At 38.6% G+C, this 12075-nt stretch overlaps 1 protein-coding gene across 1 annotated transcript in view; it reads right to left on the bottom strand.

The window, feature by feature from the left end:
- TVP23A (trans-golgi network vesicle protein 23 homolog A) overlaps positions 1 to 12075 on the bottom strand; it is a gene marked incomplete at its 5' end in the record, with an annotated part of 15410 nt that overhangs the window by 1651 nt on the left and 1684 nt on the right. Inside the window, 5 exons of the mRNA XM_019507469.1 lie at positions 479 to 538; positions 1512 to 1640; positions 3508 to 3636; positions 4296 to 4385; positions 6482 to 6626. Of these exons, the coding sequence (XP_019363014.1) occupies positions 479 to 538; positions 1512 to 1640; positions 3508 to 3636; positions 4296 to 4385; positions 6482 to 6626 (553 nt within the window). The remainder of the gene's footprint in view (positions 1 to 478; positions 539 to 1511; positions 1641 to 3507; positions 3637 to 4295; positions 4386 to 6481; positions 6627 to 12075) is intronic.

Below are 12075 nucleotides of genomic sequence, written 5' to 3'. Positions count from 1 at the left end.
CTCTAACCAGTTGGCGACCCATTGGACTGTATGGGTGTCTACACCACAGTCCCCCAGCTTCCTAATGAGAATGGGGTGAGAGACAGTATCAAAAGCCTTCCTGAAGTCTAGGAAAACTATATCCACTGCCACCCCTGCATCCAATGATTTAGTGACCTGGTCGTAAAAGGCCACCAGGTTGGTCTGACAGGACCTGCCGCTGATGAACCCGTGCTGGTTGCCCCTGAGCATGCAGTTCCCTGCTGGCCCCTCCTGGATGTGTGCAAGAATAATGTGTTAGTCTGTATTTCTTTTTCTTATCTATTTTAGATCTGTCATTAAAAAGACTCTGGACAACTTTTTTTCTTGTCCAGACACATTTTGTAACTACTGCATAATGCTAACATCAATATATTTTATAAAAGTAATAAAGACTTTTCATTTAAGAAAATGGGGGTTTTATCAGGTTTTCCTGCATCAACCCTATGTATTTGCTCACCTAATGGTTGTGCATTTCCATACTCTTCAAGACAGACTTCTGAAATTCTTCTCGTCTGTCCTGTGGAATGAGCAGAGGAAATTGACATTTTGTGGCTGCAAAAACCCCATGCTGGCAGAAAAAAATTATCAGGAACTGAAGTGCTCAATTGGCCCTCATGGCTGCACCTGGGCATTTGCAGGAATCATTAGCAGATGCAGCTGAGAGGACTTACATTTTCTTTAAAAGGAGCAATGGAAACTTCAGTGAGTTGGTAAATCTGCGGCTTGAAAAAGGAACAATAGCTAGCTCCTGGGGTGGGCCCCAAGAAAATGGAAGACCAGGACCAGCAAAGGTCAACCCTTTGAATAGCAAGGAACCATAAGATGCTTAAGTAAGGTGGGGTTGTGTTTTGAGCAAAAAATGTTGCTTAGGTACCCCAGAGGATTAGGACTTAAAAAGAAAAAATGTGGTGTTGAGAAGCCATAGTAGGTAGGCATGAGTGTTTGGAATTTTCTGGATAACTGCTACCTGAGAAGGGGTGGGGCTAAATATGGGGCTGGAGTGCTGAATTTCAGGAGAGGCAAGCAGACCATTACAGGGCCTGAAATAACAGGGGAACATAGCTGTGGTGCTATAAGAGATTGCACTGGGTAGTGGATCATTCTCCCACATTACTCAATATCCTAAAACCAGAATGCATGGGGAAGAGTTGCCATCACATTCTACACTTAAACAAATCTGCTTCTATTGACTCCAACCTAGAGTGAAAAATTCGTAGATTTCCCTCTACCAAAAAGAAGACCTGTAACTGTCCTGGAATTCATTTGAAAGTTAAAGTCCACCTTCCAGGGGAACACTTCCATATATAGCAATCCTTTTCAGGACTGCTTCAGACTTTTCTTCTTCTTAAGACTACTTGCCTCTTTCTCCAGTGAATCAGTAACTGTAAAATCCCTAAATCGTCCATGCAAAATGTGAATCATCATGTTCAATTTAATTAAAAGTGGCTGTATGTCTTGCAAATAGTGTTGGTTGTTATCAAAACACTTACTCTTTGAAACATCTGCTGTGATAGGAGCCTGGAAGTTACTTGGCTGATGCTTTTTTGTCCTCCTAATTTACAATGGAGGTATCCATATAAGTTAGCAGTTTGAAGGGAGATTCCAGCTATCACGAGAGCCTAGAAATAATCAAAAGTTTAGAATGATTAACATGTACATTTAAACTGAATGGTCATTTAAACCATTAAAAAATTACCTCCAATAATTCAAATTTTCATTTTGGAAAGTTAATTAGTAATGTAGTACTCCTTCATACTATTTAACTGTTATTTAACACATCCAGCTGCATAATTTGTTCGGCAGAGATAATCTCTCACTTCTCTTCTAGTTAATTTCCTCTGGCTACAACAGAAAGGTTTTAGACTGGAGAGCTAAACCTGTACTGCTGGTTGCTGGGAGTTGAACTAAAGGGATGACTAGCCAGTCTTGGAGGGGTGAAGTTAAGAATGATAATAACTGTACCCCACCAGAGGCATGACCTCTAGTTGGCAAGTAGAGATTCTATACCTTAAAGATATCACGAAGTATAAATCTGATTTATTTTAAAGGATTCAGGTTTTTTATTTCTTTTCATAGATTTCTAGGGTCGGAAGGGACCTTGTAGATCATTGAGTCCAACCCCCTGCTCTAGGCAGCAAATGCACTGGGGTTAAATAACCTGGGCTAGGTGCCTATCTAATCTCTTCTTGAACACCTCCAAAGTAGGGGAAAGCACCACCTCCCTTGGAAGCCCATTCCGTATTTTGGCAACCCTCACCATAAAGAATTTCTTCCTGATAGCCAATCTAAATCTACTCTCCTTTAGTTTGTGGCAGTTATTTCTAGTAAACCTGAAGGGCGCCCTGGTAAACAGTGTCCCCTATTCCTTGTTGACCCTCTCCCCCAATGAGTTTGTAGACAACTAGAAGATCATCCCTCAGCCTTCTCTTGTGGAGGCTGAAGAGATTCAACTCCCTCAGTCTGTCTTCATAGGATCCTACCCGTAGGCCCTCAACCATATGAGCAGCCCTTCCCTGAACCCTCCCAAGGTTATCCACATCCCTCTTGAAGTGTAGCGCCCAAAACTGGACACAGTACTCTAACTGCAGCCTGATCAATGCCACATAAGGGGAAGTATCACCTCCCTAGACCTGCTTGTGATGAACCTGCTAATATAAGAAAGAGTGCAGTTAGCCTTACTTATTACCTCATCACATTAGTGACTCATGTTCATTTTTGCATCAACTAAGACTCCGAGATCCCTTTCCACTGCCGTGGTACTCGGAATAGTACTTCCCAGTCTATAGGTGTATTGGAGATTCTCTCCCCAGGTGCAGCACCTTGCACTTATCCTTGTTAAATTGCATCCTATTCTGATCCACCCATTTCCCCAGTCTATCCAAATCCACCTGGATTTGCTCCCTGCGCTTCGGTGTGTTAACTGTACCCCATAGTTTCATGTCTGCAAATTTGGACACCAGTGCCCACATCTATCTAGGGAGAAACTGCCGCATCCACCACTGCTCTCTAGGTGCATCCCATAAGCCAGTTTTTCACCGCCTTACTGTGAAAAAATCCACATCACAGCTACTCAGTTTGCTTGTAAGAACTGGGTGTGACACTGTGTCGCAAACCTTTTTAAAGTCGAAGTAAATAACATCTGTCTCCACCCCTGCATCTAAGCACTTTGTGACCTGGTCATAAAAAGAGACTAGGTTAGTCAGGCAGGATCTGCCTGCTAGAAACCCATGCTGATTTCCCCTTAACATTGTGTTGCCCCCACAAATGTGATCCTTTATGATTTTTTCTATGGTCTTCCCAAGAATAGAGGTGAGGCTAACCAGCCTATAATTACCTGGGTCCTCCTTCTTCCCCTTCTTGAAAATAGGGACCATACTGACCCTTTTCCAGTCTTCTGGGACCTGTCCTGAGCGCTACGAGCACCCCCTATTACAATGGTCTAGTACCTTCAAATTACTTGCAGTTGTTGCTGTATGACATGCTTACCAGCCACTTCAGCTTTAAGGAAAACAAGGTGCTAAAAAAGAACAGGGTCCAAATAATGGGGCAGATAATCAGACCAAGCCAGAAGATACGAGCTTCAACTTCAGTTGAGGCAGCAACGTTTGTAGAAACCTTTAATAATAATCATCATCATTAATAGAAACAGTAATAATAGAGTAACAATAAAGTATTTTTCAATTACTGAAAAAAGCTAAACTGTTTACCAATACTTGGGTCTCAGGGCATTACTTTCAGAGTTGAGTTGTATTCTTGTTTTTACTGCTGTTTATATTTAGGTTTATTCTAGCTGACTAGTTCTTTGTGGTGGACTATGAATTTTTCTTAAACTGGAATTCAGTTAAACAGCAGTATGGAAAATACACACGCACACACAACTTGCAAATACTACTATTTTTATACACACAAAAATATGCAGGTCCTTAACGGTGAGGCACTGAGACATTATTTTGTTGAGTAATTGGTTAAGAAACTAGCATTTAGTCTGTTTGTTAGAATGCATGTCTATGTTCAGAAATCAGAAGGGAACTACTCATGAACGGTGAGATTTTTACTTCATAACTACTCTAAAATGATAAAGTACCTTGGAATTGGGATGTTCAGCAAATTGTACTGCCTAAAAAGTAATGTCAATGATATTTGTAAATAGATTAATGTACAGCATTTTTTTCCAATGGACCATTCCATAGTCAGAGAACTTAATTGTATTTAGTATGTCAGCTTTCCTGTCTTAATATATTTGGTAACTTGTGTATTGTTACTACAGCTCTTACCTTTTTTGCTTCGAATACCCAGTGGCTTTTTCCATCTTCATCAATCTGATTCCACCATCGTAGCCCAACCAAGAGTCTTCCAGTAACATTCTAGGATAAAGTCATTGCTGAGTAATTCACATAACAGACCACCAGTTCTTTCTAAGTGCATGATTTTGAATGTGGACATTTAAAATTAATGTTTAAAATGAGTTCTGAAAGCTATGCCAATTTTCAGGGCAGGGGTGAAGGTAGGGGACATGGTAACTGAAGGCAGGTAAGTTTAACAGAAGTTTAGAGGCCTGTATTCCCATTTAAAAATAGGAATTGGTGCTAAAGCATTACCCTTTGGATTACAGGGGGAAATTTGCCTGCCTTTCCCAAGCAAGATTACAAAAGTTGTTTATGAGGGGACATTCCCAGGCTTTGAAAAAGAAAGGGGAAATCCCAGTAAGATATAAAACACACTGAAAAACAAAACATTCATTGTAAACAAAAAAGTTGCACAGATTCAAACGAACAGGTTAGACATTAACCTTTACATACAAATGAATGCTGTAGCAATTTTTTACTATATTAGACATTAATGTGCACAGGAGAAATAACACATGCATGTCTTGTTCTACCTCTCCTTTTTCAGAAGCTCAAGATTTTTTTTTTAATGTTACATACATGACAAAAGGCCTAAGCTTAAATTAAAATAAAATCTAAACTTCGCTATTTGATGTAAAAACAGTATTAATTAATTATTTTGAAAGAAAATAAAATATTTTGTGTGGATAGGGACATCCATATCATTTATAGGTCAGGGTTAAAAAAAAAAAAGTCTCAAGGGTTTTTTTTGTCCTGGCTCCCCTAAAAAAAAATCGTAGATTTTTTTAGGGAGATGGAGCTAGCTCCAGCTCTCTAGTCAAAACATAAACAGAAAGCATTGAACAGATTAGAATTAAGTTTATATTTTTTTCCTTTTGCCAGCAATCTTTTTAGATTACAATTTTTTTGAATGACAGAATTTTATTTCAACAAAATGATTTTTTCTACAAATCTGTCATATCCAGAAGACCCACCATACCAATGCAACATTGCTACCTTCTGCCATTCAGATTTTTGGATAACGACCTAACTCAGGGGTGGGCAAAATGGCAGGTCTGGCTGGTGGCCGGACTCTTTCCTAGCAGCCCCTTCCCACGTGGCTGCGGCCAGTTTCCATGGAGACCCCAGGTGCAATGGTGACATAACAGCATGGGGCCAGGGTTTCCATGCACTGGCAGGGCAGGAAGCTGCTTCAGGGCTGGGGCTGAGATTTTTGCAGTGGTGACAGCATGGTCTGGAGCCACGGCAGAACTGCGATCCACTGCCCTGGCTCCAGACTATGCTGTCACCGCCACAAAATCCCCTGCTTCCCGCCCATCTATGTGCCCTGCCAGCACTGCTGGGGTGGGATTCCATAGTAACCCTGGCCCACACTGTCATGGCTCCACTGCACCTAGGGTCTCCATGGAAACTGGCTGCGGTGACACAGTGCAAAGGTTACTGGGAAATGGAGTAACCTTTGCACTGCTGTAGGCCTGATCTGGCCCATGAGTCAAGCTTTGTCCACTCCTGGCCTAACTGGACCTCTCTATAAACCAAACAGGGACTCTGTGTGTGCAACAAAATTCTAGGCAGGGAAGGAAGTCTACTCCACCTGCACAGATCTGACTATTGAGTCAATGCCCTCGGTTGCTCTGTAAGTAATCCTTTCTAGTTTCCCAGCTAAGCTTGGATAGCTTAGAACTACATTAAGCTTACAGGTTCCTTCTGCAGTTGTTTCAAATATTTGGTTTGGTTTTTAACTTCAGCATGCTTAGACTCTGGACTTGTTAACACATGATTAGAGAAAATGAAAAAGTATCCAAAGACTTTTATACCCCTTGCTACCATTTTTCTTACATTAACTGCATCTTTTGAGTCTCAAACCTGCTGCTGTTTACATTGAATAACTAGGCCAATACTGAGGCACTGGGCTACCTTATCCAGTCTCAGAAAGAAGCCACAAACATATTACCTCTGAGGTAACTTCCTTACTACTTTAATATTTGTAAATGCTGTTCCCATTTTGTTTAAAGAAAAAGATTACTGAATTCTTTGAGTGTATTTGGCAAGTTTTTTTCTTAATTGCAAACAAAACACTTTCAAGCTCAATTACTGGTTCAGAAATGTCTTACCTTAACTGACCAAAAGTCAAAGGACAGAAGGAGGAGAATAGTGACAAAACAGGCAACAAAGCTTTTGCTGAACCAGTCACAGAACAAGTAGGTAACAATAGCACTCACTCGGAAAAACAGGTGGAAAAAGGTAGCCAGTGGATGCCTAGGAAAACAATCCAGAACACTTACTAACTTATGAGACAAAGAAATAGGATTATCATGCCTACTAATGATGCAGTTACACTTATGAAATGCTCCTGTAAATTAAATTAAATTTTCAATAGCATCTGTCAGTTTTCAGTTAGTGGCTGCTATGACTTGTCAAATGCGCTCTCATATATGTACTTAATTCAACAAAGGCATCGTTTTCCCAGTGGTCTTCCTTCCCTTCATACAGAACAATAAAATATACACACTTCTTCATCAAGTTGTATCTGTTATTTCCAAAAGGAGCCCATGTCCGCATTATGATTTTAAAGCATCCAGATGTCAATTAAGTACTTTGATCTGCTCAGTATTGCACCAATATTTCAATTAGCACAGGAGGGCAACAAAAATACAACTGCAAGGTAACAGACAGATTTATTCTATTGAGAGCTGTTTTGAAAACAAGACCATCTTAAATTATAAAAGCTTTATATTTGAAATGGATATACCTTTTACATGGAGACCGTTTTAAACTTTAATAGTGATAAAGGAACCTAAATACTTTAAGTACTCACTGTGAGGGACAGGTCTGAACTAGAGATACTAATGAATCTCTATCTGAATCAGTGCTTATTAGTTCCACTGGTTTCAACTGATACAAGCAAATACACAAAACCTAATTTTGCCCATTTGGAAATGAGGAGAAATGGTAGAGGAAGGAAAACAAACATGGAGTACAGTATCTTTCCTGGTCAGTAGGAAAGCTATTTCATTGTCTTGCATCTATTCCACCTTGCTTAGACAAGAGCCTCCATTTGAAGCAATATACTGTATAATAAACTGAAATTTGTATGGTTGTATACTTACTAATCAAGTTCACCTGCCAATTAAAAAAAAAGTTAGATTTATCCCTCCTCTGATTTGTCTTGGGCTGACTAGCATTGAAACTGGTGGGATAGTCATTTACATAGTGTGACTAGCAATGAACTCAAATTAGCCCTGACTGAGGGTGTTGGGGGAGGCATGGAGCATCACCTCAGTACTTCAAAGTGCAGCAATGGTTTTCTTAGTCTGTAAGGCTAAAAACAGACAACCACCTTTATTTGCATTTGAGCACTGTATCTTGCAGCAAACCCAGGGCCTTACAGATCAACAAGCCCCCTGTCCCACATTAAGTACCTGTGAATTATTCTAATTAACACTTTGCCTCTGAACAATCCTGGCTAATTTGATTTAATTGCCAGCTAAGCCTAGTGTGTAAATGACTGTGCCAGATATATGTTGATGCAAGTCATATCCTTAGTCAGGGCCACATTAAACCAGTTATCTGTTTTTAGGCAGAATAAAAGGCCTTAGCTCAGAAAAAATCCTACCTGTTTTTAGCTTTAAAAGGGATTCCAGTTTAAGGTTCTGCTACTCACTACCCTGGACTGGAAAAAACACATGAGGTATCACCAATTAGTCCCACTGTCCAATTTTGCAAAGAATACCAATATGCTATGTACAAGACTACTGCATATCTCATTTTTGATCCTCCAAAAGAGACATGAATTTAACAAATAAAAGCAAAGCCTTAAATTTGAAAAGCTGCAGTAATCATGGGGAAAAGAGCCACTGCTGGGTTTATAATAGTAAGTTTAATGTTGCCTGAATATAAAAATACTGGAATGGTTTCTGTGAGGCCCCTATTAATTAGAACATCTAATAAAGTGAGCCTTCGCCACACAAAAGCTTGTGCTATGTACCCTAACCAAAGTAGATATACTGTGCAAATCTATGCTGCTTTCTAATTAAAAGCAATGGCAAGTATTTGGAGGATAATCAATTTGGTTCAAGTCTGAGGCTATGGGAACACTGATTAGTAAATGAAAATATCCAGCTGTACTAGGACATTGACAAGACAGGTAAAGGCAAAACTTATGGAATAAGTCTTATTCATAATGAATAAATTAAATTACTTCTGCAAATGAATAGATGTTATGTTTGTAGATGTTAAAAGTTAAACGGAAGATTACTTGCAACTCAAGAAAATAATAAGTGTGAGGGCCAATTCATTATTGCCTATTGTGTACAATTATCTGTCTATACATCCTAAGTTTTAGTCTAAGCTTTGAGTTACAAGTGGCTATGTTGACTTCCCCAGAGTCTAACATTTTTATTAAAAAGTTACGTAATTATATACAAGGCTGCTATTAAGTGTGACAAAGCAGTGTTCCCTGTTAATTTTCTACATCTAGTCAATTTACAATTGTAGGGGGGGGGTTATTCCTGCCAATCAGCAAACTAACACTAGGATCTAAAAACTCACTAATCAACAGCAGTAACAGGAATTCTGCAATCTATATTTCATTTGAGAATTGTTTAGGATATGCTTGTAAGATAGAATAGTTCATGCTTCTAGAACAATGCCAGCAATAAAACGCTTGCCGAAGTAGTGACCTCACTTACACGGTGAAGTAAGTGTGATGCTGGGACAAATCCAAGCAAACAATAACATTTTATATAAATTACTCAGTTGATCACACCCACATTAACCTCAAACTTTCCCCAAATCCTCTTCTTGGTTATGTTAACCATATGACACTGAGTGGTGTTTTTTCAGTTGCTTGCGAGAGAAATGATACAATTAATGAAAACTCAAAATCTTAAGTCTTTTATCTGTGTCTTGACTTCAATCCAGTAAGGGTATTTCCTGTATTTTTTTTTGTTTTAACAGCAATTCAGTATAGGCAATGTAAAGAGTTTTAGCTAGATAAGTCATTGTTAAGATGTCTGGAAAAAATGCACAAATCAAATGGACAAGTAACCACTAGTACAGTAACGCATAACACAAGGCCTTACATAATACTGGAGTTGACATTTCTCTGACTTTGCACATTGATGGGTAGGAGAGGTGACTAATAGGGACTGGTTTAGATTTAGGATTTTTTATAGGAATAAGGAATAAAAGAAGACTGTTTATTGTAATCTTACAATTTTAGTTTTGCACAATGCACCAAGGCAAGCAATTAAAATATAAAACTAGATAATACTCTTCAAGAGCAGATTTGTTAATAATTAATTACACTAACTTGAGTGTTCTTCCCCTGCAAAGGATGTTTTTAGAGTCTTTCATAGGGAGAATATATACAGAAGAGGAAAAGGACTTTGATTTTCTTCAGCCTGTGGAACAATGCTGCTACTTGTTTCACTTCCCCACAAGACACACTTAGTTCCTTTGCAGAATGGAGTATCACCATTTTTTCTTCCAAAACAGTCCTTCCTCTCATAATCCTAGCAGGCAGCTTACAGAGGAGCAAAGATGAGATGCATACAACTGTTTTAAACTGTAGAGAGCTCCTGAATTTGTAAAATCCACACACCAGAGAAACTTGTACTAGGGAAACTGTGAAAACCAATCATCAAAACAGCCAATCATGGTTCAGGCTTGGCCTCCAGTGGGAAATAAAAGGAAGGCCTGAGGAATCTTAAAGGAGTTCTACAGGTAACAGGAACTCTACACTACAAACTCTGACAGTAGGCTGAGAAAGGGAGATATTTCACACCCAGCAATTGTAAGTAAAGGCAAGACCAAGGAAGGACTAGTAATAAGGCTAAGAGATATCATATTTCAATTTTTTCCTTACTGGCCAGGAAAAATGTCACTATAAGACAACAGAAGGGTCTACATTGCATTCAGCTATGAAGTGATAAATGGACAAAAAGTAGACTAGTTTGTTTTATGGTTCTAGATCCCCATTAGCTTCTTGAGCTATTGTATCAGGACTATGATCTTATGTGGTCACACTCAACTCAGAGAGAAAAGTCAAGTGGATCTATAAGGGGACGAATCCCTTTTAAGACATCTTTCCCTGCAAATGAAATCTAGGTGCAAGAAGTTTTTATATACTATCCTCTGCAAGTCTGACAAAAAAGTTGACAAAATAGCTTTATACAATGCCAACATCTCCCTCCTAGTTGTAAGAAATGTTTCACAAAATCTCCACAACTGTATATTCTGGATATGTTCTCCCATTACTACAAAGAGATGAGGTGTATTTTTCTGTTTTTTAATATCAACTACAATGGGTACCCCCTTCATGGGAAATTCAGAATGTAAAACCACAACAGCAAGGGAAACAGCATAAATCTGTCTCGCTCATAATAATTTATCACTGGTTATAGAAGTCTGTGGTAAAAACAGGAAGGCAGATTAAAATAAAATGAAAGGCAACATATTTGGCTGGATGATGATTGATTAATTGCTGCCTCTAAGTTCCAGCAGTGGTAGACTTCTCCAACTTCTATTACTATGTTAGAAAATTGAGCACAAAAAAGGGAATATTTTGTTCAACAGTTTGATTTATGTTCATTATGGCATCCTTATCTGTTTCACTGGATGACTGAATTACATTGACCAGTTAGCTGATTTATAGAAGTTGTGCTGACCAAGTATGACTTACTGTTGAGCTTGTAGCATATTGGCCCTTTTTTTATAGGGACTTTAGTTGGTCAAGAATCTATGTATTAAGCTAGATTTCCAGACTTGGTTTGGCATGAACATTAAGCTCAAATAATTCTACATTAATATATATTCAACCATTATTCCAAAGGATCTCAACCATTACTTATTTCTTTAACTACCTACTAACATAAACATCAGCTGTGGAAATATCTGTTGGATTGTATTTCTTTTACTTCAGAACTAGCAAATGAGTTTCTAGTTCCTTTTTTGTATACATAGGAGTCTTAATTTTAAAATTCCCAAGCAGATAGCAGTGATAAAGTGGATGTAATGAAGGCAACATAAATTGTATCCCTCTTGTACAATGAGAAATGTATAGCTTCCTAAATCAACCCATAGGTAAACAAAATTAGTCTATACTTAGGCCACATGCAAACATTCAGTTTCTCCTGAGAGAGTTGCTGCTCTCCCAAGAGAAACATTGAATGTACAATGTTCAAACTCGAAAAGCACAGTCTTACATTTTGAAAAGGTAAGCATGGCCTTCTGTATACAGAGAGCCCCAGTATAGACTGTCTGGGCACACAAGACACTCAATTGTGTGTTTTGATCTAAATTTAAAATGTAAGAAATGTGGGAATAAGAGGAATGGGGAATCTTTTCATTGCTTTGGGTTAAGTATACTGCTGGTTTCAAGTCACTTTCTTTCCATTTTGTAAGCGGAAATGGTTTAATTGACGTTATGTCTTTGCATCTGAAATACATGACTGTGAGATGAGCACAAGAGGATGTAGGGAAGGAGACTAAGTCACGTTTAGTTTTCCACTTTCTAAAACATGAAGAGTTTTAGGAAAAGGGAAAACTATCTAAAAGCACCAGGATAAGCATGCATACACTGAGACATAACCAGCAAAATATAATTATTCTTCTCCTGTAGTACAATTTAAGTGTTACATGCTTCTAAACTTAAAAAGCTTGGGCCCCCGCTGGAGCAGTTCACAAAAAAAAAAAAAAAAAAAAA

Source organism: Gavialis gangeticus, unplaced genomic scaffold (genome assembly GCF_001723915.1).
Source record: "Gavialis gangeticus isolate Ggan-Ray unplaced genomic scaffold, GavGan_comp1, whole genome shotgun sequence".
NCBI classification, from domain to species: Eukaryota; Metazoa; Chordata; order Crocodylia; family Gavialidae; genus Gavialis; species Gavialis gangeticus.
This window is presented reverse-complemented; position numbering and strand designations above follow the sequence as displayed.